We start from the raw sequence: 22,507 nt of genomic DNA on the forward strand, positions 1-22,507 counted from the left end.
TTTTTTTTTTTTCGAGACAAGGTTTCACTGTGTGACCTTGGCTGTCCTGGAACTCTCTCTGTAGATCAAGCTGGCCTTGAATTCACAGAGATCTGCCTGCCACTGCCTCCTGAGTACTAGGATTAAAGGCATGCACCACCACCACCTGGCTCCTTTGGTGATTTTAATGTAAGTTGCCAACACCAGTGCACTTCACCCCTATGCTGTTCAACATCTGTATCACAAACTTAAGTTCAGCATCTAGTTGGGGTTGTTTTTTCTTCTGCCTGAAGCAGTATCTCATGCAGTCAAGTATGGCTGGCATAAACATTGCTTTGTAGGTGAGGATGGACTTGAACTACTGATCTTCCTGCCTCTACCTCCTAGGTGCTAGGATTATAGGTGTGTGTCATCACACCCAGCTCTCACGATTTGCTTATAGGTCTTTTATGTACTATGTGTTGACAATAAACTGCACCAACCTTGAATGAACCAGTTCAGGCATCTTGACCATATGGTGTTGTCACCCCACCCCAGAAAATGCCCTCTCCTTAGCTGGGAGGGCTTTAAATATCCCCAGACCCCTGCTTTTCCCCTTGTATATTCCCCCATAGGCATTCCTTTGCTCCAGTGGTTCCCCCCCCAGACAGCAACGTCTCCTTGTACTTGATTCCCAGGTGCTGTTCCCTTCTCTGCTGGCTCCCTTCTAGTATACATGAACCTGGAGAAAATCTGGAATGGACCCCGGGACCGCTTCTCCCACCTGCAGAACTTTGCCAATGTCTGCGTGGCTGCTGCTGTGAGCCAGACTCTTTCCTTCCCCTTTGACACTGTGAAGAGAAAGATGCAGGTGCGGATCACTGGCCGGGAGGTGGGGCTTGAAGCGTTTGCAGTTAGGTAACCACAAAGAACGCTAGATTCCACTCCCCATCCTGCCCTATAACCCCACCACTGATGCCATGTGTCTACAGAGTTCAGCTGCTTATGCAAATACTGTGCAGTCTGTAACACTTCTGCTAACCTCAGAGCGACTAGCTATCTTCTAGAAAGCTTCCAGATGAGTCTCCCTTCTCTTTCCTGTTCACTGAATACATCACTTACAGTTCTCCTTCCTGCAATACCAGAAAAGGAGGACACTGCAGTATGCAACCAGTTACTTGCCCTCTTGAAGCCACCACAAGGAGGGCATAGCACTCTTTCTTGTCACCATGCCTTCCCTCAGTAAAACTGGCTGGCTAGGACTAAGATAAACCAAGAACCATAGAACAGCAAGGGACGTCCAAAAGAAGCTGCATTTCAAATGGGTTCTAACTTGGTGCAACTGGCCATGCATTGTCTTAACAACTACCCCGGGGAAGCAGGTTCACTATGGAGCACAAAGGCAAAAGCAAACGGTGAAGACGGCAAATTGAAGAACTAGCTTAGCCTAAATTCTTATCAACAAAACCAAATCTGATCAGTTGATGTAACATGAGGTGTTGATTACAGCCACGTGTGGGTAATGGAAATCCAAGCTGGACTGGCGATTTTGTGCCTTCCCTCACCCTGCTCACTCCACTGGCTTATCTGCCTCCTTAGCCTCTGTATGTCCTCCGTGTGTCCCTGAAGCTCTTTGTGGAAATGAATCCGGAGTCATTTGCATTTGCAACTTGAAATGAGGAATCACCCTCATTGCTTTCTCCACGTGACTCTGACTAGTCGTCCCTCCGGGGACTTCCTATGCTCCTCCCCACTTCCTATTTCTCTACTCCAGCATCCTTTGACCAGTGTGGTCAGTGCTGTCTTCAGACATGATGACACTCCACTCTGCCACTCGGGTCCTCAAAACATCTCATCTGTCTGGCTCGCCTTTTTCCTCTCCTGGTCCAGGTGAACCACTGCCATGTTGATGTGACTGTAGTGCAGGTACAAAATGAAGTCTCCTTAGTGTCCCTTCAAATGAACATAACTTCTGATTTCAAAAAGAGTGCACATATTAAAACATGGTCAAAAATTATTTAGGCCAACTTTAGTAATCTGCTTTTTTCACTTATCACATAGCAGATACGGCTCCAGGCCATTAAGTGTTTAATTATCAAATGTTATTTCACCATATGAATGTGTTAGAAATAGTTAAAATTTCTCAGTTTTTAAATAATGAGACTATTACTAATTCTTAAGTATAACAACAGTGTAATGAAATCTGTTTTTTTCAAATCATATCCCTAGAAAGTCACTTAAAGGTTACAAGACTTGAATAAGTCTAAATCATTTTATTTTGTAGGTATTGAGGATTGAACATGTGTGAATTAGATAGGCATTCTACTACCACTGAGCTACACCCCCTGCCCTTACATTTGTGTGTGTGTGTGTGTGTGTGTGTGTGTGTGTGTGTGTGTGTGTGTACGTGTACCAAGATCTCCCTAATTTGCCAGGGCTGGCCTTGATCTTCCTACATGACCCAGGAAGGGCTTCAAACTAGTTAAGAGCTTCCTACCTCAGCCTCTAGGGTCCAGGGTCCTTGGAGTTTAAGCATGAGCCGTGTGCACACACACACAGAGTCTCTCTCTCTCTCTCTCTCTCTCTCTCTCTCTCTCTCTCTCTCTCTCTCTCTCTCCTGGTTTGCTGGTTTGTTTGTTTGTTTGTTTGTTTGTTTGTTTTTGTTTTTAGATGGCGTCTCTCTATGTGTCCTGTAGACCAGGCTGACCTCAAAGTCATAGAGATCTGCCTACCTCTGCTTCCCAAGTGCTGGGATTAAAGGCGTGTGTCACCATGCCCAGGCTCTTAATGAAAGTTAGACTCCAAAAAAAGTTAGAGGCTTCATTTGCACCAGCAATAAGGGAGAGTGATCCACCTCCTGCCGCTGACATCTCCTGTCATTTCTCAGTCATTGTGAATACAGTAGTGAAAATGTGCTTACATTGCTTTAATTCCAATCCATTGCTTATAAGTGGGGGTGTACATTTTTCACAGTTGCCCCTTGCATTTCTTTATCATTTTTATGTGCCCTTTGCCAATTTGGGGTGATATCTAGATTCTCCTATTGATTGGTAACAGGTCTTTATATATTAAAGGCATTAACATTCGTCATGCATTGCACATTGTCCTCGGTTACTAAGCACCCTTACCATATATACAATAATAAGCTATACCCTTCCCATAATAGTCTGCCACCAACAAGGGCAAGAGATACTGGCAGTGAAAATTTGAGTGCAGTCTTAATCATTTTTCCCTTTGTATGGGAACCTTCTAGACAATGCATACATAGAGCTTCAAGATACTGCATTCAGAGTTGAGTTTGGTGGCACATCCCTGTAATCCCAGTACTTGGGAGATAAAGCCAAAAAGACCAAAACTTCAAGGTCATCCTCATATATAGCCTCAAGAAAACAACAAAAACAGAGAAACCAGATTTCAGATAAATGCAAAATCATAGTGGTTGTTTTAAAAAACGCAACATAATCAAGCTGTAAAACAGGATAGGCAGTTAATTATGAATGACGTCATAAATACCACCTGAAAATACAGTTAAGTCAATTAATATGGATCTTAGCAAGAATGTTATTTTCGTGGGTTAATAAATATAATAACTTGTCCGTTGTACACATACTTTTTTTTATTAATACCCAGGATAAAGCCAGGAGCTTTTAAATGCAAATACGGCATTACCTTTTCTGACCACTAGGTGTCACTGCAGTAAATGAAGAGTATCTGAGCCGTGAAAAGGTATATGAGCCAGAAGCTCAGTCAATGACAGTTACCAACCTCACAATCCCAGATCAAAATCATTTTCAGTTAGGAAGATAAGGAGCCAGAGGCAACAGGAAACACCTCCAGTCTTTTGTTTTTCTCGTAAAGCACACAATGCAAAATTCATCTAGAAGAGAACACCATAAAAACCATCTGCCCCCACTGGATTAAGCAGAGTTTACCAGCTTAATTTGTCACAAGGGACTTGTACAGGGCAACCTAGCTGCTGTGACCTGAACGCAGTTAATGATAACATTTGCATTCCATTGATTTTCTCCATGGCACTGCCCAACATGAAGCAAATCAACAGCAGGTGTCTGGTGGATAGCCAACTAAACAGGGAATTTTTCCCAGCACCCACAGTGGCTGGCACCTTTGTCTGAGTGCCTGGTTGTCTTAATAGGCTTTTATCCAGACACTCGTGCATCCAATCTGTCTGTTTAATACCACACCAGGTTGGAACCCTTCTGAACACTAATGCCAATAATCAGAAGTCTTGTTTAAGCACCTGAGCCCTTCCTTCACCAAGCTTATACTCACTTTACTCTATTTTTCTTTTTCTTGTTTGGCATGCTGGAGGATGGAGAGGTAAATAATTTATGCATGTGCATGTTTTGAGAGAATGTTTCTGGTGGGGGAAGGGTCAGCTGCATGCCCAAGTGGAATGAAGTGCCTCTACCTGGTGTGTTCTCAGACTCTAACACGACCCTGCCTGAAATCTTCTCACACTTCCGGGCATTTTAACCTGAGCTTTTCCAGACAGAGCCTGGCCCTTCTGTCTGAATCTCCCCAGCTGGCTAAGAGCCTGGGCCAGAAGATACTGGCAGTACTAAGTGTATTGAAGAAACAATATGCTGGGCATGATGGCATGACCCTTTAATCGCAGTACTTGGGAGACAGGGGCAGATGGGTTTCTGTGAGTTTGAGGACAGCCTGGTCTACACAGCAGGTTCAAAACCAGCCAGAGCTACACAGTGAGACTTTCTCTCTCTCAAAAAAAAAAAAAAAAAAAAAAAAAAGGAAGGAAGGAAGGAAGGAAGGAAGGAAGGAAGGAAAGAAGGAAGGGGAAGGATTCAAAAGAAGAGAAAAGAAAAAAGAAGATGGGGGAAATGCTGATAATTTATGTAGTAATCTGTAAGCCCCTATTAAGGACCAAAGAATCCGAAGAAAACATATAATGGTTCCATGGGCAAGAGTATGTGAGAGGGTAAGACAGGCTGGGGAACATTGTCCTGGGAATCTGGGGAGCCTCTGCCCACATGGGACCCAGAGTCTGATAGGCCTTCTGGATGAATCAGGAAGGAGGTCCATGTGCACCCTGTCCGCTCGGCCTGCTACCCACTCTGTTGCTCGTACTGGGTATCAGCCTGTTGGTTTGTACCCAGAGGACTTTGCCGCCAGCACAGCTCACAAGGTAAGCAGGACTGAGCCAGGTCAGCATTGAACTGAACGTGCATGAAGTGAAGGACAAAGGTGGGACCCAAGTGGTTCAGCTGACTGAGCAGAACGCACAGGGTCAGTGAATAAACAGAGGCCCCAGCCTGCTCAAACAGACTCCAGTCTGACCCAGACACTCACCACCTTGAGCAACCTTTGCTGAGTGGGACACGGTCACTCCATCCATCCACTCAGAGCTTCTTGTGTTCCATGCTACCTCCTCAAGGCTTCCCTCCCTCCCTCAGTCCTGGGCCCATGTTCTCACAGCCTGCTGACCAGCGCTGTCACATCTCCAGGGCCACTTCCAGCACACTGTATATCAGTTACTACTCTTCCCCTAAAACTGTCTTCTTAGAGTGTTCCCTTTCAGGGCCATCACTGTCCCTCACAGCCAAGCTAAGCAGCCAGAAGTTAGGTTCGGCTCTGCTGTCCCCTCACCCAACCAATCCAAAGCCCACTTGCTTCTGCACTCTTAACTCTCCCATAAGGGCCCTTTTTCTTCCTGCCCTGACTCCAATCAAGGACCTTATCAGCTCATACTGTAGCACATCCTGTTCCCTAGGATTGATTCTGAAAGTGATCATCAGCACTGAGCAGGGAGATACCGTAGGCACTGGGCCAGCTGTATGTTCATTACATCATCCCATCCTTACAACTATTTACCAAGTGCCAAATGAGCACTGTCAGTACTAAGCCTGTTTTATTGCAGGCCCCGGTGCACTCAGACAACTTGAGGGAGGCAGTGCTCCCTGTGCACCCTGCAGGTTCTGGCACTTTCACCTGCTGAGCCATCTTGCTGGTCGAGAGGAGAAAAACAGAGGCCCTCCAAGGTCCTGTAGCTTACAAACCCATCTTGGAGTAACTGACGCGGGATAAAGGCCAGGCAGTTTGCCGCCGGGATCAGCACTCATTTCCACCCCAGCAGCCTATCCCATGAGTTTCTTGCAGAACAAATGTTCTTTTAGCCTTGTCTGTGTTGCTCCTTCTCCATCACCTTTAGAGAATAAAGGACAGCCCATTAGTCTGGCATGTTTCCCTCACCAGCTTCACTGTTCTTTTGTGTAGAGGTCCTTTGTATAGGGAGTTGCAAAATTAAATGTCTGTAGGAATTCAGAAGCAGAATGGACAGGAGAGCTAGGGAAACCCAGATAACAGGCACCCAGCCCGAAACAATAAGCCTTCAAATGCATTCTAAGCCGTCATGCCTTTTGAAAGCATTCTGGAAAGCTAAACTCTGTGCTCACAGAATGTGATTAGCATTTAAATATGCATACCAGAAAAGAGTGAAATGAGTCAGTGCAGGCTGCAGCTAAGCTGCAAGCTTCTCTTCTCCAAAGGATGGTTGTCATTTAGAAATGCAAGCTCAGTTTTCAAGGGAGCCTCTAAATCCAGATTCCAATGTAAAATCTTGGTATTTTTCAAGGTTGCAAGTTAAAAAAAAAAAAAAAAAAAGTACTGACTAGGCAAAGCTAAACGTGTCTTCTTTTGGTCTCTGCTCAATTCACCATCCACTTGCAATAGTGAAGAAGTTCCCCTCCCCCAAGCCCTGAAGACCAACCGTATTTTATATTCCAGTCCACAGGCCTTTGTTCCTGCAGCTACCTCGGCCTCGGCCTCGCTGCTGTCTGTAAAGGTTCAGCTCAGCTTGCTTTGGTAGTAGGAGCTGTTGCTTTCGTTTGCTGGCTTTTCCCACCCCTACGGCACTTACCATGTAAAGGCCCATATGGGACCCTTTGAGAACCACAATGCAGACCACTGGGGAAGGAATTCTGGGGAAGAAAAAACTGAGCTAACTTTAACTATAGAGTACCTTCTCTGAAAAGGTAGATGCTGTTTGTCAGCGACTTCCACTTACACCCCCATGTCCAGGGGCACAGTAGTTGCATTCCAAGAAGTTTGTAGGTGAATAACTCCTTTTAAAGGATGCTGTTAGCCTACCCATGGGTCCCCTAATTCTGATAATTTCCTTTCTATTCTTTTTTATCTCAATCAACATCATTGCTCTGCTGTCCCTTCTCTGTTAAAGCTACCTCCTGGTATCGCCTCTTATTTTCCCAAGCAGAGGCAGTCTCCTCAATCCCAGTGACTTTAGCTCACTTAGCTTTGAGCACCCCTACTATGGAACTCTGAAATCCAAAATGCTCCAAAGTCAGAAACTTTGAGCATACACATGATGGAAAATTCCACAACTGACCTCGTGTAAAGGACTGCAAACAAAACACAGGAACACTAAAAAGATTGTATGTGGGCTGAAGAGATGGTTACTACATACTCACAAGGGTCTCAGTTTGAATTCTCCAAGCCCATACAAAGCTAGGCACAGTAGTGTCCATCTATAATTCCAGCACTCCTATGTTGAGATGGGAGACAGAATGAAAAGAATCCCCAGAAACTCATGGCCTAGATAGCCTGACACACACACACAACAGTAAACAGAGATGCTGTCTCTAATAAAATGGAAGCAAGGACCACATCTGAGATTGTCCTCTCACCTCCACACATCACACATAAGCCATGGCACACATGCACTAACACATATACACACTCATACACCATATACACAGGTAATAATAAAAATGAAAAATAATACACAAAATAAAAATGTATAAGACTGCATAAAGTGACCCCCGTGCTAACAAGGGAGATATGAAACATAGTCAATTTCATGCTTAAACTTTGCTCCCATTCAAAGATCTCTCATTATGAACAAATATTCCAAAGTTAAGAAATATTCAAAATTTGAGACACTTCTTGTCCCAATCATTTTTAGACAAAGGATACTCAACCTATGTAGCTCTCTTAGGGACCATGTCACAAGATCCCTTATATTATAAATGTCTGGCTCCTTTCTCTAAATTGCAAGCTCTTTGCCTATGGGGAGTATATGTTATACTTTTGTATATCCCTGTAACGTGTAGTCTCATGTAACAGGCACTTGATACTTATTTAAAAATAAATGCTCATGAAGGCAGGCTTAAGGGATCTCCCTGTGAGTACAGAGTTGAACCTTTATAGCACTGAGTGAACCTCAAGTCTGTGCGCTTGTCCCTACACAAGCTGAAGGTAAGAACACCCAAGCCTGCCCTCTTCCCAGCCTGCTTCTCTAAAGAAACCTCTTCTTGTTGTTCTGGCAGTCCAGTCTCCTACCCTGTGCAACTCAGGGCTGAAAGCTGTTAACTGGTCAAGACTGGCAAATGGACAAGAAAGGGCCAGGCACAGTGTCCAAAGCTTATAGGCGCAACATCTGGGAGGCTGAGGTAGGAGGATCAGGCTTTTCAGATCAAACTTTCAGATCTGCCTGGGCTATATTAAGCAAGTTCAAAGCTAGTCTGGGCAATTTAGTGAGGCCCTGTTTCAGCCAAACAAGAAAAGATGACAGGAAAAAAAAATCGGGGGGGGGGGGGCACACTTGACCTATCACAGCATGGCACCATCTAATAGATAGTCCTTAGGTGATTGTTTTTCAGGAAGTGTAAGGATGTATATGAATCTGTGCTTGTCTTTGCTGAAGCTTTTGTCAGGGCTAGAAGCATGAGGATTTATTTGTCACAGGAGATAAAGACAGTAAAAAGCCTGCTGTGGATTAAGGAACTGTAATGACAACATACTACCATTTGCAGGTCAGATAATATACACAAGGCAGACTCTTAACTCATTTTTTTAATAGAGAAATTTTTTTGAAGGCATTTTTTAAGATGTATTTATTTATTATATATACAGTGTTCTGTCTGCACATATCCCTGCAGGCCAGAAGAAGGCACCAGATCTCATTACAGATGGTTGTGAACCACTACGTGGTTGCTGGGAATTGAACTCAGGTCCTCTGGAAGAGCAGTCGGTGCTCTTAACCACTGAGCCATCTCTCCAGCCCCAACTCTTAACTCATTTAATCCTCTTTATGGACCTCCAGAATAAGTACTAACTATCATGATTCTTATTTCGTGGGTGGGAAACTGCTCGCCCAGGAGTCACATAGCTAGTATATGTTATAGCAGGCTCTCTCCTTCCCCAGTAGGAAGTGCAGGGCTCTTTCCTAGATGCTAGGTAATTAGCTAATTTAGACTTTTGTTCCGTTGCCTCTGCTGAGAGGGGGGGAGCTGGACCTTGAGAACTGGCAGCTCGAAATTTCAGTGCACAGTGGAGAAAAAGAACAGTGTGAAAAGGCCCAGAAACTGACAGGCGGAAGGCTTGCTGCACTTGAGCTGCTCTAGAACAGTGAGCAGGTGGCTTCTGAACAACAGAAATGGATTTCTCACAGTTCTGGAGGCTGGGAAGTTCAAAGTCAAGGCAAAGCTGACATCTAGGGAGCGCCCACTTCTCATTCTTAGATGACACCTTCGTGCTGTGTCTTTCCATGGTGGAAGAAACAGGGCAACTCCTGGCATGGCTTTTTGGACACTAATCTCATTTCCGAGGGCTCTGGCTTCCTGATCTTATTACTTCCCAAAGGCTTCACCTTCTGAAACATTACATGGGGATCAGGTTTTCAACACAGAAATCAGGAGGAAACACAAATATTTGCACTGTACTAAGCCTGGTTTGGGCCAGAAGCTAGTTACCTCAGATTAAAATGGGAAAAATATTCTTATGAAAACTGTGCTATTCTGGACCTCAGTAGCAAGCAACCTGGCCCTGGAAGCCTCATCGGCAAGTTAGGAAGCATAGGAAGGCACAGAGCACAGGCACAGACCATTAGCAGCCACAGGCTGATCAAAGGACTGAGAAGGAAGTCCTAAGAGCCCTGGAGGGAGCAGGAGCAAGACCCCAGGAAAGGTAAGGAAATTGCTCTCCTGGCCACTAGTAGAGGATGCTAATGGAGTTTAATGGTTCTGCCCACTTGAGTGTCTCCTGGATGGCACAGCATCTATTCTTAGTGAGAAGAAGGAGACCACTGAAATGTCCTGAAGTACAGGGTTGAGTGCTGAGCTCTAAGGGTGCTGAGGGGGACTGTGCCCCTTACCTTTGTTGCAGCTCACTGATGTCTGGGCCCTTTGAGGACTCGCTTCTGCCCAAGTGAGTGTCACTGCCTTAGCAACGGTGAAGCCAGGTGGATATCTGAGCATTCATTAGGGCAAGACGGGCTTGCTTTTGAGCACTGATTTTTAAAGTGAAGGGAAAAGAAAACCTGCCCACCCGTTCGCTCAAAAAGTATACAGTGCCCTAAATACTTTGGGGATAGCAGTTCTTGATCAGGGAAACAAGACTGACCCTAGAGGCCAGGCAAGGAGGGAACAGGAGGGCCTTCCCAGCCAAGTGAACTGAACTCTGCCCTTTTCTCCTGACCTGAGCTGGCTTGTTCCTTTGAAGCAATAAAAATCGGGGAGTCTAAACAGCCACTTCATGCTAAGCTCTGTCTAAACACTAAGAGCAGCTAAGATAAGACCTTCTCCAACCTCCAGCTCCCAAAAGAGCAAGTGAAGATAAAGGAAAGAGAAGAAAGGCCCCAGGAAACACCTGCTGTCAAACATAAAAGGTCAACAGCCACCTGGGAGACCTCTGCTGTCTGAAGGATGTGAAAATGGAGTTGTCCGGAGAATATGGAAATATGGAGTTGACTGACCCCACTGGCTCATTGCAGCTGTTTTGGGGATGAAGCATCTACTTTCACCAGTTTTCCCATCGTTACAGCTGCCAGTTACTTATGCTCATGACTGTGTCCCCCTTGAGCCTCTGACTAACAGATTAGCTCACAGGGGTGATGACATGGTCCCAGCATGGCCCTTAATCCTGTGCATGGACAGGAATAGGCCATGGGACCTCTGAGCCTCATCTTCCTCATAGTCCATACAGCATCAGACAGAGAACTGTGCCTTCTGCAAGTACCTGTGCAAAGACTGAATGGCGTCATTGAACACGGGCACATTGCAAATGCTGTTCTCAATGTGCTTGGAGCACCTATTCAGCATCCATGCAGTGGTCAGAGAACAACCTACAGGAGTCACTTCTCTCCTTCCCACCATGTAGGCTCCACACTGCCAGGCTTGGCATCATACGCCCTAACTGGCTGGACCATCTCACCAGGCCAAATTTTAAAAATAAAGTAACAGGGGTCAGGGATACAGCTCAGTTGAAAAGTGCCTGCCTTTTCAAGCCACCAAGCTCAGGTCCTGCATATACCTGTATGTCCTCAGCCTCCTGGAGATTGTCATCTTCCAAATTTGTTTTCTTCATGTACATTCTCCCTTCCAGTCAAGATGTTGCTGTCAAAGTTTGCTCTTAGAAAATGTAGCCATAGCTGCCGGTGTGGGGGGCGGGAGAGCTCCTCTGGCTCAAGCCCCTGGGCCTCTGATTCCTCACAAGCTGCTTACCTGCATCTCCAATGCTTTCTCTTGGGGTCTCAGCTATGCTCTGCGCTTCCCCACCCCAAGCCCTCAGTGGCCACACTGGCATTGACTGTTCCTTTCCTCTCTTCACAAGCACAAAACTAATCTGCTGTGTTTGCTCACCTTTCCTGAAATGATGGCAGGCTTTCAGAGCAGCTCGTCATTCCTCGGGCCTGATGCTGAAATGTAAGACATTTACACTGGCAGAATCAAGGTGAGCTCATGGGCACACTACTGCAGAGCAGCTTGCCATGCCCACCCTGTGAATCCAGCTACTGTAGAGCATCGCCTGCTACAGCACATCTATATGGGGCCTGGTTACACCAGAAGGGATATGAGTCATGTGGTTCACAAGACAGAAAGATCCATTTACTGCAATATTACTAATGGCTTGTTATTGCTGCTGTTGTTTAATTATTGGTTCTAATTTCATTTATGAAATGATAATAAAATAGTCTGACAAAAAGCAATTCAGAAGAACAGGGATATTATTCAGCTTACAATTCCAGATTACAGTCTGTTATTGTGAAGAAGCTAAGGCAGGAACTTAAAAAAATCATATCTACAGACAAGAACATAGAAAATAAACCCATCAGCCCGCCTTCCTTCCTTCCTTCCTTCCTTCCTTTCTCCCTCCCTCCCTCCCTCCCTCCCTTCCTTCCTTCCTTCCTTCCTTCCATTGGAATTCAGCTAGCTTTCTTTACCTTTGTGTAGGTCAGAGTCCAGCCTAGGGAATAGCGCTCCCAGAGTGGGGTGGTTCTTCCTACATAAATCAACAATTAGGACAGTCCTCTGCAGACATGCCCACAGGCCAATGTAAGCCAGATAATTCTTCATTCTGACTCTCTTCCCAGGTGAACTCTATCAAAAAGACAGTTAAAACTAACCAGCACAGTGGCTATTTGCCAAAGGACTCAAGCCTCTTACCGTGGCTGCCTTCCACATACATGCTTCAGATGGTTTGGGAATTGCACAGCTTTGCGTTCATGTTGAATCCTATACATCATTTCCAAGTGACAAGCTGAAAAGTTCTGAGCTCCTGTTTGCTACACTGACAAACCATCTTTTTCCTATTTATTTTTCCCTTCTCTTCCCTGACCCACTGATCTTGAACTCCTAGCCTCAAGTGATTCTCCTGCCCCACCCCCAAGTATCTGGGACTATACCTTTGTCTTGCTATCTTAAAACTCCTACAATGAAGCATTCTCTTTTCAGCAAGTAATACATGCACACAAAATCCAAACAGTGGCATAAACACACATTGAAAACCCAGTCTCCTCACCCTTTATATCCTCCCCACTCAGCTCTCTCCCAGAGACAACACCACGGTTCTCACTTTCTTCCCTGTATCTTTCCAAAGATGGCTTATGCAAAGGTCTACATAAAGGTGAAGACTTGTGTTCTTTCTGGTTTTAGGTAGTCAGCAGTGTACTGTGCATAGTCTTCTACACCCATGGTTCTCAACCTATTGGTTGCAAACCCTTGCGGGGGTGGAACAACTCTTTCACAGAGGTTACATATCAGATCTCCTGCATATTAGATACTTATATTATGATTCATGACAGTAGCAAAATTACTGTTATGAAGTAGCAATGAAAACAATGTTATGGTTGGGGGTCACCACAGCATGAGGAACTGTGTTAAAGGGTTGCAGCATTAGAAAGGCTGAGAACCACTGTTCTACACCCTTTCTTTTTCACTAAAAAATATGTCTTGAGGGGTTGGGGATTTAGTTCAGTGGTAGAGCGCTTGCATAGCAAGCGCAAGACCCTGGGTTCGGTCCTCAGCTCCAGAAAAAACAAAATACAAGAAAAAAAATATGTCTTGATGGTAACACCCTATCCATCCAGATGAAGTAGCCACATATTCTTAATTAAGACATAGTATTCTATAACATGTCTTATTTCCTACTGGTGAACATCCAGACTTAGCTCCAGTCTTTTGCTGTTAGTAACACTGCAGTAGCAAACATCCTTGTAACATATATTGTTTCATATACATGCAGATATAACTGCAGAATAAATTCCTTAGGTAGTAGTATTTTAACCAAATGTTAGATAGTGAACTGGGTATATATAGTTATTTTGTGGAGTCCTTGTTTGACATGTACAAAGCCCTAGGTTTCAACCCAGCACTGAATAAACTATATATGGTGGTACATACCTGTAATCCTAGCACTCAAGAAGTAGAGGCAGGAGAATCAGAAGTTCAAAGTCATGCTCAACTATATAACAAATTCAAGACCAGCTTAGGTTACATGAGACCCTGTCATCAAAAAACATGCTAGTATATGTGGTCATTTAAAAGAAAATGGCCCCCATAGGGTCTTAGGGAGTGGCACTATTAGGAGGTAAGAGTTGCCATGGTCAGCCTCCTTGTGCTTACCACAGGGTATGTTCTTACACTGACTATATAGAAAGAGGAAGCAGAATGAACCTACCCCATGTACCCCAGCCGTTGTGCCTCATCTGTATTGTGAATGGGGAGACATGGGACAAAAAAGAATTGCCATGGTCATGGTGTCACTTCTCAGCAATAAAGCCTTAACTAAGATATGCATATATGTGATATGCATATCTACATGTATATGTGTACATATATATGAGTTGTATCTTTGTAAATAGTATTTAACTATTTCAATATTCATGGAAAGAATATTTAGCAAATGCTACCTCTTCTGAAGGGCCTGGGAAGTTTAGAAACTTTCAAATGCTTAGCATTGAAGTGTTTTTTCCTGTTTTTCAATATATAGTAAGCACCTACAGTATGAAAGAAATGTTAGTGGGCTTTTGGAAAAGACCCATGTCAACACAGATGTGGTCACTCAATAGGTCCCAGCAGGATAGGGGATAAGAAATAATTATACACAACAGATCATTGCAAAATCTTATCAAATGCCATGAGGAGCATGGTGACCAAGAAGTGTTTTGTTTTGTTTTGTTTTTTTTTTTTTGGTTTTTTGAGACAGGGTTTCTCTGTGTAGTTTTGGAGCCTTTCCTGGATCTCACTCTGTAGCCCAGGCTGGCCTCGAACTCACAGAGATCTGCCTGCCTCTGCCTCCCGAGTGCTGGGATTAAAGGTGTGCACCACCATGGCCCGGCTCCAAGAAGTGTTTGATAAGCTTAGTCTAGGTATCTGAGAAGATTTCCCTGAGAAAATGCCATTTCTTCTCATCATTATGACAAATGTGGCAAGACAGAGAATATGGCAGATTTCAAGTCCCAGAGGTAGAAGGCATGTGGAGTTGGGCCAGCTACAAGGATTATACAAGCTGGAAAGGGTCTTCAAGGTCATTTCATTTCAGTTTCCTTAGTACACAGGAGAGGAAACCAAGGTCCAAAGAAGTCAATGACTTAGTCAAGGTTATACTGAGAGTTGCAGAGCCGGGCCTAGTTCTCCTGAGTTCTTTTAGGTGGTGGTGTACTACAGGCTCCAGCGTGCTCCTCCTGAGGGCTAGGATCCAAAGCAGGTGGCTACATTTTACTAGCCTAGAGAGTTGCTGTGGTGGTATTGTGTTCCCCAAAATATTGTGTGTTCCCTGAAATAAACATATCTGGGGTCAGAGAACAGACAGCCACTAGAACAGAGCCAGAAATGGTGGCTAGAAAATGGGAAGAGTAAGCCATAACAGAATTTGGGCGGTGGTGGTGCACACCTTTAATCCCAGCCCTTGGGAGGCAGAGCTAGCCAGATCTCTGAGTTCAAGGCCACTTTAGAAACAACTAAACATGGTGACCCACGCCTTTAATCCCAGGGAGTGGGGGCAGAAAGAAAAGGTATATAAGGTGTAAGGACCAGAAACTAGAAGTATTTGCCTGGTTCAGCATTTGGCTGGATAAGCATTCGGCTGCAGAAGCATTCAGGCTTTGGAGCAGCACAGTTTAGCTGAGATTCAATCTGGATGAGGACTCAGAAGCTTCCAGCCTGAGGAAACAGAATCACCTGAGGAACTAGCAAGGTGAGATAGCCGTGGCTTGTTCTGTTTCTCTGATCTTCCAGCATTCACCCCAATAGCTGGCCTCAGGTTTGATTTCATTAACAAGTACTTTTAAGATTCCTGCAACAAGTTGCCTGGGTTTGTGTAGAAGAAACCCTAAGTGCAGGCCCTTGTGACTAGCCATCTACATGGTTCTGTTTCTCTTTGCTAGGAAGATTCAATTTCAGACCACAGCAATCTAGCAGTCCAGTCTAGCAGGTTGGCTTGGTCTTCAGCATACTTGTCTCTTCTCCAAGTTGAGATAATTGTAATAATGATGATTGCCTTAATGGTGGCAATTACTTATTTAGTGCTTGCTCTATATCAAGTATAGTTCTAAGCACTTTGCATGTGCTAAATTATTTAATATAAACAACAATCCTATAAGGTACATGTTATTATTACTCCATTTTACAGGGGAAAGGGCGCCTCAGACAGATCAAGGCATTTGCTGAAGGTTACAGGCTAGTGAGTTATCGCAAGCTGTCTGGCTCCAACGCTTAGAGAATGGTATAAAAGTAGCAAGCCCTGTGGGGAGGCACAGTAAGGATGTAGATGAGGGACAGCAAAGCTGAATGAAATCAAGGATGGGGCTATTTACTGAAACACAAACGGGGCTGAATGAACCCAGAAGAGGACTTGCTTAGTATATGAATTCAATCCCCAGCAGCACGAGAAAAAAAAAAAAAGTACCAATGTAAGACCCACATCAAGGACAAAGACACCTTACAGTTCTATTCACCACAGTCCCTCAGCTCATTAATGCCTCTGGTCACTGGCTCGCTCCTTTATGTCTAGGCCACCAGCATCCTGTTTGGTTTCATGTTCCTCGTTCCCATGTTCTCCCTGCCCCTTCCTCCCTCTCTCCCTCTTCCTCCACTCTGTGAGTTTGTCTGTGTTGGTGCATGTCATATGTTTGCACGCATGTGTGGAGACCAGAGGTCAGTGTTGGGTGCTGTTCTTCAGAAGCCATCCACCTTGTTTTTTGAGAGAGTCTCTCACTGGGACCTTGCACTAAGCAAGTAGCTATGATGGCCGAGTACTGAGCTGCAGGGATCACCTTGTCTCTGCCTCATCAGCACTGGGATAGCAGGCACCATCATGCCTATCTTTTTCCATGGGTGCTGGGAGTTGAAACCCGACCTTGTATAACAGGCATCTTACTGACTGGACTTATCTCCAGCCCCTTTTCATTCTTTTCTTTGAGACAGGGTCTCACATATCCCAGGCTGGCTTTGAACTTGATATCAGCTGAGGATGACCTTGGAGTTTTTATGTTGCTGCCTTCACTGGCACAGTGCGAGAATTACAGTCATGGATCACCACGTCCAGTCCATGCGGTGCTGCTGATGGAGCTCAGGGCTAACAAGCACTCTACTAAGAGAGCTGCAACTCCAGGCCTCTTGCTTTTCATTCTGGTGGCTTTTTTGCTCCCATTCCATGCCACTTGGCCCTCAGCTTATCGTCAACCCCACAAATTCCCTCGGGTTCGTACTGCTGAAGATGAATGCATGGAAGGGCAGCTGGGGGCCACGGAAAGTTCATGGCCGCAAATCTGTGCCACTCCTCAGTCTGCAGAGCTAGTCTTCAGGGTGTCCTTCATAAAAACTTTTTCAAACCTTACCAAACTCCTCACTGCACACCCATCACCTCCTCCCTGGGTGGTTAACCTGGCTTGCTCTGTCTTGGGAAACGAGAGTGATAAACAGACTCAACCCTTTGCTTCTTGGCCCACTCTCTGATTCCCAAATCAAAACAGTCAGATTAGCTTGTTTTGGTGCAGAGTTCTAGGAGCCTTGAATGGGTGTATAGGTTTGTGTGACTGCCACCCCAATCAAGACATAGAACTGCTCTGTCAATCCCCAATTCTTGTGCACTGCCTTTGCAGTCAAGGCCTCCAGGACCACCCCTAAGATGATAATATTTTGTGTGTTCTCCATCTCTGTAATGTTATCTTCTGAGAATAGCTCACTCAGTATAGTTCCTCTGGAATTTATTCAGCAGTAGCTTATTATTTCTATTTTAAGATTTATAGTTAATTATACACATGTGTGTCTGTCTCTGTGTGGCTATGTACACATGAGTGTACATGCCTACAGAAATCAGAAGAGGGTATTGGATCTTCCTGGAACTGGAGTTAGAGGCAGTTGTGAGCTACCCCAACATAGGTTCTGGGAATTGAATTTAGCCCACTGCAAGAGCAGCAGGTGCTCTTAACCACTGAGTTATCTCTCTCCAGCCCCCAGCTTGTTTTGTTCTCTTTTCTATAGATTTGTTTTCATTTAAACTGTGTATATGGGGGGGGGGGTGCCTGCCTCAGCCTCACAAGTACTGCGATTATAGAGACAAGAGAGTTATTTTCAGGGATTGACCATTTTGATGATGACAGTTTTATCAGTAGTTCTGGGGCAGTCAAGAAGTTCATGAGTGGCTGAAGGAAAGGTGACCAAAGATGTAAAAGTGAGGGCCACTGAGGATGACGGCCACTGAGACTGGCACAAACTGTCCTTTTTTGGGGGGGGGAGGACTGAACCCAGGGTCCCAGGGTCATGCGCTCGCTAGACAAATGTTCTACCACTGAGCTAAACCCCCACCCCACCCCCACACTGTCCTTTTTTGCATTCTCTTACTCTTTGAAAAGTTGATACACATGTACAAGTATCTGCTTCATATGCACCCCTCACTTCCTTCTCCCAACTCCCCCTGGGCCATGCCCACAGCATATCTCCCATCTCCAGATTAATATCTTCTTTCCCTTTCCTTTCTAAAGTTTCCTAAGATGATGGAGAAGCTGGCCTTAAACTGAACCACCAGGTGTCAGTCTCCAGTAACTGTCCAAGGGTGGCCAGGAGGTCCACAATGACAACGGGACAAGGGTATGGAGTAGCTTGAGGCCCAGATGAACAATTGTGTCACAAGAGTCAGACAGCAATAGGCAACCAGGTGAATGCCACAAATACTGCTGCTCTCAAACCTGGAACATTTGTGTTGTGGGAAGATAAGCCCCTATGTGGTAATTTCTTAGGAGAGGTGTTCGAATCTTAGATGGTCTTATAATAAAAGAAAAAAGAAAAAAAACCTCTGAGCCAGCTGGGCTGTGGTAGCAGACAACTTTAATCCCACCACTCGGGAGGCAGAGGCAGGCAGATCTCTGTGAGTTCGAGGCCAGCCTGCTCTACAGAGTGAGATCCAGGACAGGCACCAAAACTACACAGAGAAACTCTGTCTCAAAAAACAAAAAAACAAAAAAACAAAAAAAATAAAACAACTCTGAGCCAGATATTGGGGTGAGAGCTGAAAGATCAGAGAAGCAGAGCAAGACACAGCCACCACCTATTTACCTCACCAACTCCATGAATCCTCATACTCAAAGCCTGAGTCTACCTGAAAGGGTCTCAGCTGAACTGCCTTAGTTCCTGTCTCCTCATGCCTTATATACCTTTCTCCACCCTGCTGTCACTTCCTGGGATTAAAGGCATGTGGGTTTTCCAGTACTGGCATTAAAGGTGTGTACCACCACTGCCTAGCTCTGTTTCCAGCGTGGCCTTGAACTCACAGAGATCACTCTGATCTCTGACTCCCTAGTGGTAGGATTAATGGTGTGGGCACCACTGCCTGACCTCTATGTCTAATCTAGTGGCTTGTCCTTTGTTCCTCAGGCAAGCTTTATTGGGGTACACAATTTTATATTACCACGGAGCGGGATCCCTTAAAATAAGGAGTCGGGAGGCCACCAAAAAAGGTTAAAGTCTGGGGCTGGAGAGATGGCTCAGTAGCTAAAACCACTTTTCTTTACCTTGCAGCTAACAACAATCTATAACTCCAGTTCTAAGGGCATCTGATATCCTCACTTGTACCTGGTACACAGCCATACATGCAGGCAAATCTCCAATATAGGTAAAACAAAAAATAAATAAATCTCAAAAAGAGGTTAAAGGCATAGAAATATGTAACAGGTCCATTAGGCATAGGCTAGAATGGAATGTAAATATAAAATTGAGTCTGAGCCAGGCCGTGGTGGTGGTGCACGCCTTTAATCCCAGCACTCGGGAGGCAGAGGCAGGCAGATCTTTGTGAGTTCCAGGAAAGGCACAAAGCTACACAGAGAACCCCTGACTCGAGAGAAAAAAAAAAAAACTCAGAAAAAAAATTGAGTCTGTCCAAAATGCCTACTTTCTTTTAAGCAAAATACACCACAAATATGTGAACAAGGAAGGCATCATGGTTCTATAGCAAATCAATATCTGGTCTAAGTTAGGCATGGTGGTCACACCTATAATCTGAGCATTCAAGAGGCTGAAACAGAAGTATGGCAAAGTCCCAGCCAATCTGGGTTACAGAAGAAATACCTTGTCTCAAAACAATGTTATTCTAGTTGGGCAGTGGTGGCTTTAATCTCAGCACTCGGGAGGCAGAGGCAGGCAGATCTCAGTGAGTTTGAGGCCAGCCTGGTCTACAGACCTAGTTCCAGGACAGCCAGGCTAAACAGAGAAACTTTGTTTAAAAAAAAAAAAGAAAAACAAAGAAACACCTTTTTTTTTTCATTCTAAGACCATGGAAGAGTATGAACTCTGAAGTTACTGGTTTTTTGCTGCCATCTTGGCCCAGAGCTTCCAGAGTCCAAACCTGAGACCCTAATTACTTTGTGTAGAACTTCAATTCCTACTTAAACTACTTCCTCATACCTTCTGTTTCCTGCCAGGCTCAAAGTCCTTATCTTCCCCACTGTGGAGGAGTAGATGTCCATTTCTCAGGAGCAATGGACTGCTTCCGGCAGATAGTGAAGACCCAAGGGGTACCGGGGCTCTGGAGCGGACTGACAGCTAACTTACTAAAGGTGAGAAGGGTGGCCCATCTCCTGCTTCTCCACCTCTTCCAGTTTCTTCCCTTCCTTATCACCCCAGTACAATTTGCATACCCCCCCCCAATCTACCACTAGTGGACACTGCCCATCAACCGTGATGAATGCAATAGTGGACAATCTAACACCCCATCCTAGAAGAACTGAGCATTTAGTCTCAACTAGAATTTTCTAACTGTGGCACATATGAGCTCCTAAGGAGAATACAGCTCCCTTCTAAAATTGTCTGCCGAAATACAAATATAATACATGATTGCATCATATTTCCATAGTCTTCCATTACCAGAATTAAGAGCAAGAACTCTGAACTAACCATGTGAAAACATGGATATTCACACATAAACATCCGGTCAAGACCAGCATATAGAAATGAGCAGTGGCAGATCAACTATATGCATATTAATGTAGACCCAGTGCTTGTCCAGGGCATGCCCTTCAGTGGCTCTGATGTCCTTCTTCCCTCCCACACTTTACCAGTTTTCCTTTTTTCTATATTCTTTGATTCCAAAAATAATTACTATGCAGTACTGCCCACAGCTATTATCTTAGTTTATCCTGGTGCAACTCCATTGCAGAAGCACATTTTCTTAATAATTTGATACATGGCTCCAAAGTGTTGAGTTCAGTTAAGGGTAGCTTCCCTGATCTGTTAATTAAATTGGCTAAAGGGAAAAGATTAAACATATACTTCCTAATGCATACCAATAAAAAATAAATTTAAAATTAGCCAGGCAGTGGTGGCACACACCTTTAATCCCAGCACTCGGGAGGCAGAGCCAGGTGGATCTCTGTGAGTTCGAGGCCAGCCTGGTCTACAAAGTGAGTTCCAGGACAGCCAGAACTAGACAGGGAAACCCTGTCTCCAAAAAAAACAAAGAAAAAAAATTTTATTTATAAAAAGCTATTTAACATGTAAACTGGAGAGATAGTTTAGTAATTAAGAGTGTTTGCTGCTCTTCCAGAGAACCTGAGTTCAGTTTCCCATACCCATATTGAGAAGCTCACAACCACACATAACTCCATTTCCATGGGTGCCCAAACACACAAACACACACACACACACACACACACACACACACACACACACACACAGAGAGAGAGAGAGAGAGAGAGAGAGAGAGAGAGACATAAATAAAAGATTTTAATGCCATTTTTATTTTCTGTTTAACAGGTAGTTCCATATTTTGGAGTTATGTTTAGTATGTTTGAGTTCTGTAAGAGAATTTTTCTTTATCAAAATGGTTACATCCTGTCCCCACTGACCTATAAATTGACCCCAGGGGTGGACCAAAGTTTGAAGCCCCAGGAGTTACGGGAATTAAAGAAGTTCTTCAAACCCAGAAAACTGGAATCTAAAAAACCAACCCTGTAAAGCTGACTGGAACAGCGCTGGTGGAAGACGTGTGCAATCACAGATGACCATGGCCTCTTACCTGTGCCCATCAGGAGGAACAATACATCACCTGGGAACCCTGTGCCTTGAAAAGCTTTTCTGACACTGCTCTGTCACATGGCACTCCACCAGACTATAAGGAAGCCTAGTGGCAATCAGATGTGCAGTATACCCTAGGAGAAACCTCAGGAAGCAGCTTTGCCACAACACTTCAGAGCATCTTGTAGCTGAAGTAGCAGGGCAGAGACCATGTCATGAGCCCAGCCATGGGAGTGTAGGTAGAGTAGGACAAGTTTTTCTCACTTTGACCTGTGGCTTCCCCACAAACTTCTTAAACTCATACCTTTGCTGGCTTCTGAGAGCACCAACTACCATGTCAGTTAGGCCTTATCAAAAACCCCAAGTGAAAACTTTGATTTTTTTTTTTTTAATGATCTTGCTACAAAATCCAGCCTGCTCTCAGAGTCATGGTCTTCCTGCTTAGACTCCCAGCCAGCTGAGATTATAAGTGTGTACTGCAATGCTTATCCTCAGAACCTTCATTCTTTTTGTTTGTTTGTTTGTTTTTCTCAAGACAGGGTTTCTCTGTGTAGCTTTGCCCCTTTCCTGGAACTCACTTGGTAGCCCAGGCTGGCCTCGTACTCACAGAGATCCACCTGGCTCTGCCTCCCAAGTGCTGGGATTAAACGCATGAGCCACCACCACCTAGTCTGGAACCTTCATTCTTTATTGAAAACTCAGAAACCTGGAGCCCGGTGGTGGTGCACACCTTTAATCCCAGCACTTGGACAGGCAAAGACAAGTGGATC

The 22,507-nt window shown here is 44.7% G+C and overlaps 1 protein-coding gene and 1 non-coding gene across 3 annotated transcripts in view; both read left to right on the forward strand.

Moving 5' to 3' along the window:
* Slc25a43 (solute carrier family 25 member 43) overlaps positions 1-22,263 on the forward strand; it is a 35,106-nt gene extending 12,843 nt beyond the window's left edge. Inside the window, exons 3-6 of one of the 2 annotated variants that reach the window (XM_036175261.1) lie at positions 657-829; positions 4,288-4,296; positions 20,147-20,281; positions 21,477-22,263. In XM_036175261.1, the coding sequence (XP_036031154.1) occupies positions 657-829; positions 4,288-4,296; positions 20,147-20,281; positions 21,477-21,677 (518 nt within the window). In that variant the 3' untranslated portion in view covers positions 21,678-22,263. The remainder of the gene's footprint in view (positions 1-656; positions 830-4,287; positions 4,297-20,146; positions 20,282-21,476) is intronic. The other variant, XM_036175262.1, reaches the window with a different exon arrangement.
* Positions 13,837-13,961, forward strand: LOC118574905. The gene has a single exon (XR_004943782.1). It is a non-coding gene; the product is annotated as a small nucleolar RNA SNORA51 (small nucleolar RNA).
* Positions 22,264-22,507: the final 244 nt, after the last annotated feature.

This window comes from Onychomys torridus, chromosome X (genome assembly GCF_903995425.1).
Source record: "Onychomys torridus chromosome X, mOncTor1.1, whole genome shotgun sequence".
NCBI lineage: Eukaryota > Metazoa > Chordata > Mammalia > Rodentia > Cricetidae > Onychomys > Onychomys torridus.